The sequence below is a fragment of the Aplysia californica genome, unplaced genomic scaffold, assembly GCF_000002075.1.
Source record: "Aplysia californica isolate F4 #8 unplaced genomic scaffold, AplCal3.0 scaffold00215, whole genome shotgun sequence".
NCBI classification, from domain to species: Eukaryota; Metazoa; Mollusca; class Gastropoda; order Aplysiida; family Aplysiidae; genus Aplysia; species Aplysia californica.
In genome coordinates, this window is record NW_004797485.1 from 799,475 (window position 1) to 802,351 (window position 2,877).

General features: G+C 43.1%; 1 protein-coding gene across 1 annotated transcript in view; it reads left to right on the forward strand.

The window, feature by feature from the left end:
- LOC101848972 overlaps nt 1-2,877 on the forward strand; it is a gene marked incomplete in the record, with an annotated part of 113,683 nt that overhangs the window by 91,466 nt on the left and 19,340 nt on the right. The window contains 1 exon segment of the mRNA XM_013083170.2: nt 2,318-2,393. Coding sequence (XP_012938624.1) covers nt 2,318-2,393 — 76 coding nt within the window.

The following is a 2,877-nucleotide window of genomic DNA, read 5'->3' on the forward strand; positions in this document are numbered from 1 at the left end:
TCTGTCTGTCTGTCTGTCTGTCTGTCTGTCTGTCTGTCTGTGTTTGTGTGTGTATATGTTTATGTGTGTATGTGTGTATTTGTGTGTGGCAGTTCTTGTGTGTGTGTGTGTGTGTGTGTGTGTGTGTGTGGTTGTGCATGTGTGTGTGTGTGTGTTTGTCTAAGTGTGTGTGTGTGTATATATGTGTTTATGTGTGTGTCGTGCGAGGCAAGTAGGGGTAGAGGGGAATTGAGTATTTGCCGTCTTTATGCACACTCACATCCCACACAGACACTCACGCATAAACACAGATGCACGTACATATTATATATACACAAACACTCGTTCATGTATCCACAAACACAAGAACACACACAATGTGTAAAATACATGTAATACGGCAAACCGGCGTGACTAAGGCTCCTTTTTTAGCTTCTAAGATGCAAAATTAAAAAATTTATGAGTTTAAGTTATTGTTTTTGGGTTCAAATTAGGGGGATGGTTTGATTGTGATGATTTAGACCCTTTCGAGGACAAATATGTTAAATTTTTAAACAAATATGAGGGTAAAGAGGGAGGGAGGGTGCCTTAGGGTGACTAAGACATCCTCATATATAAGGGGATTTTTTAACATAGTAAACTCCACATCAGGGTAACTGGGGCATACTAACACTTTTTCTACAGCTGGGTCGTGAACGCGAGAACGGAACTGAATCGCCACTCTTCCCTGCGGAACGCAATTCGCGGTTCACTTCAGTGGAACGCGGAACAGTATCGCCTTCCGATTCCCGATTAACTCCCCTGTCGCTGTCACCACCTTGAGGCTTGTTTGTAACCTACTGCTGAGTCGCGAGTCGAGTCACGAGCGCAAGAACGGAACGCAACACTTAGTATGGCTCCCCTTATTTTACAAAAGATTGCATAGTCCAACCCCCCTATTAAAACAAAATGAACGGGTTCCAACCAATAGACAGAAGGAATTTTACGGTGCCATTGTTTTAGTTTAGCGAACTTTTTTTAACAGCTTAACAATTTGTGCGTATGTGTTGGAATCCTGATGGGAGGGGATTGGCAGAAAGGGGGGGGGGGGGGGGTTAATTTATGCAGGTTGCTAATTGAGGTCAGTATCAGCTCAACAAAGGGCGGGGACAGAGAGGATGGCGGGACAACAAGAGTGGGACTTGCGGAGTGGCGTTGATATGACACTGTTCCGTTTCACGAATACAATGAGCCCGAGACTTAGTGTTCCCCGAGCGCTCGCGTACTCGTGATTCATTGAACTGACTGAATCGTGAATCGCCACTCTCAGATTTTGCGAGCAGGATCCAGCCCTGACTAACAGAAGTGTAGGCCATTGCATTTCAGTTTAGAGATATTATTTATTGATTTTCAAAAGGGTAGAATAATTCCCAGCATTTCATTCAATACAAAAACATTTCAAAGTGATGAATATTACATCTAAAGAACCGGTAGTTATTTATCCAATTTTTTCAACCAAAGTTGCAATGTATCCCCATGATGAAAAATAACAATACAGCTCATGCATGGGACCGTACCAGATCTAATCTACATTTCAAAATGTACATTAGAACTCGGCTTAAGGAAGTTTTCAAAGAGGTTCCAGGTTTATCACTGGTTTTCAACGTCAGTCTCAGACTCCCATTCAGTATCATGTTGATCAGTTTAGTCCAGGTCTGAGGAGAGAAGTTCCTGTTTTGCAAGCCCTTCATCCTTCGGTTGTACTGGTCTGCACTCATTACTGGCAGATACAGACGGCCCTGCTTCAGGATCATCACCAGTGTTCTTGTCAGAAATGTCACTTTAGTTTTAGTAAGGTTTTACGGCGCTTGCAACTGCATGAGGTCAATGAGCGCCAAGCGGTGGATGTCAACAGAGAAGTTCATACAGGGAATCATGCTTACTCTGCTCACCTCTCTAGCTTCAACAGCACAAAGTCAGCTTCGACAATCAAAGCTTCCCGGAAATAGCAGTTCACCAGAGAGTGACAAACATACAAAAGAAGTAGAGGAAAAATGACGATAGTAAGGATGACGAAAGAAACAGCAGCAGTTCCCCGTATGCTGTTCTGGCACATGACATTGATAAATCAGCCCATTTACAATTCTACTGTGCATTATTAACAACATGTTATAATTAATATCCCCTCTTTGGGAATGGTCTAAAGACAACTTCAGGAAATGACCAGGGCTGCACCAAAGGAAGACAGCTGAAACAGAGCTTTGTCCTCAGCATTTGTGGCAGGGGCAGGTGGTGAGTTAACCCACCTATGACAATTAGTTATAACCACCTATGACAGTTATTATCTGTTTACCCCCAGGCCTGCTACAACGAAGCTGGGTCCTTCACATGTGACTGTGCCAGGGGCTATGAGGACGTGAACAACACGTGTGTCAGTGAGTTGCTTTTCCTTGTTTGTGAGTCATCTGCTTTTTTGGAGCACAGACACTTGCTGCGGGTTTTATTGGTGCTATTGATGATGATATTGTTGTTGTTGTTGCTGTTGCTGTTGTTGTTGTTGTTGTTGTTGTTGTTGTTGTTATCGATCCAGTAACAGCTGGGCTCTCACCATTCTGTCCAATGCCATGTAGTGATTAGTGCAGGTTTGCTTCATTTGTTATAATGTTCCTTAGAGTGTGTTGTCAATGTTAGGTCTCATAGTGAGATGGGTAGCTCTGATGTTATCTAAGGCTGTGTCGTGGAGCAGGTCATGATCCATAGTCTCATATGCTTAGTCACACAAGGGACACATTTGGGGAAGTTCTGGATTTATTCTGTTCATGTGCCAGTGATGACAATGGTAGGCCTATCGAATAAGTCGATCAGATGAAACAAGCTCTTTTCAGATGTACTAGACCCAGAAAGCAAAATTGTACGTTG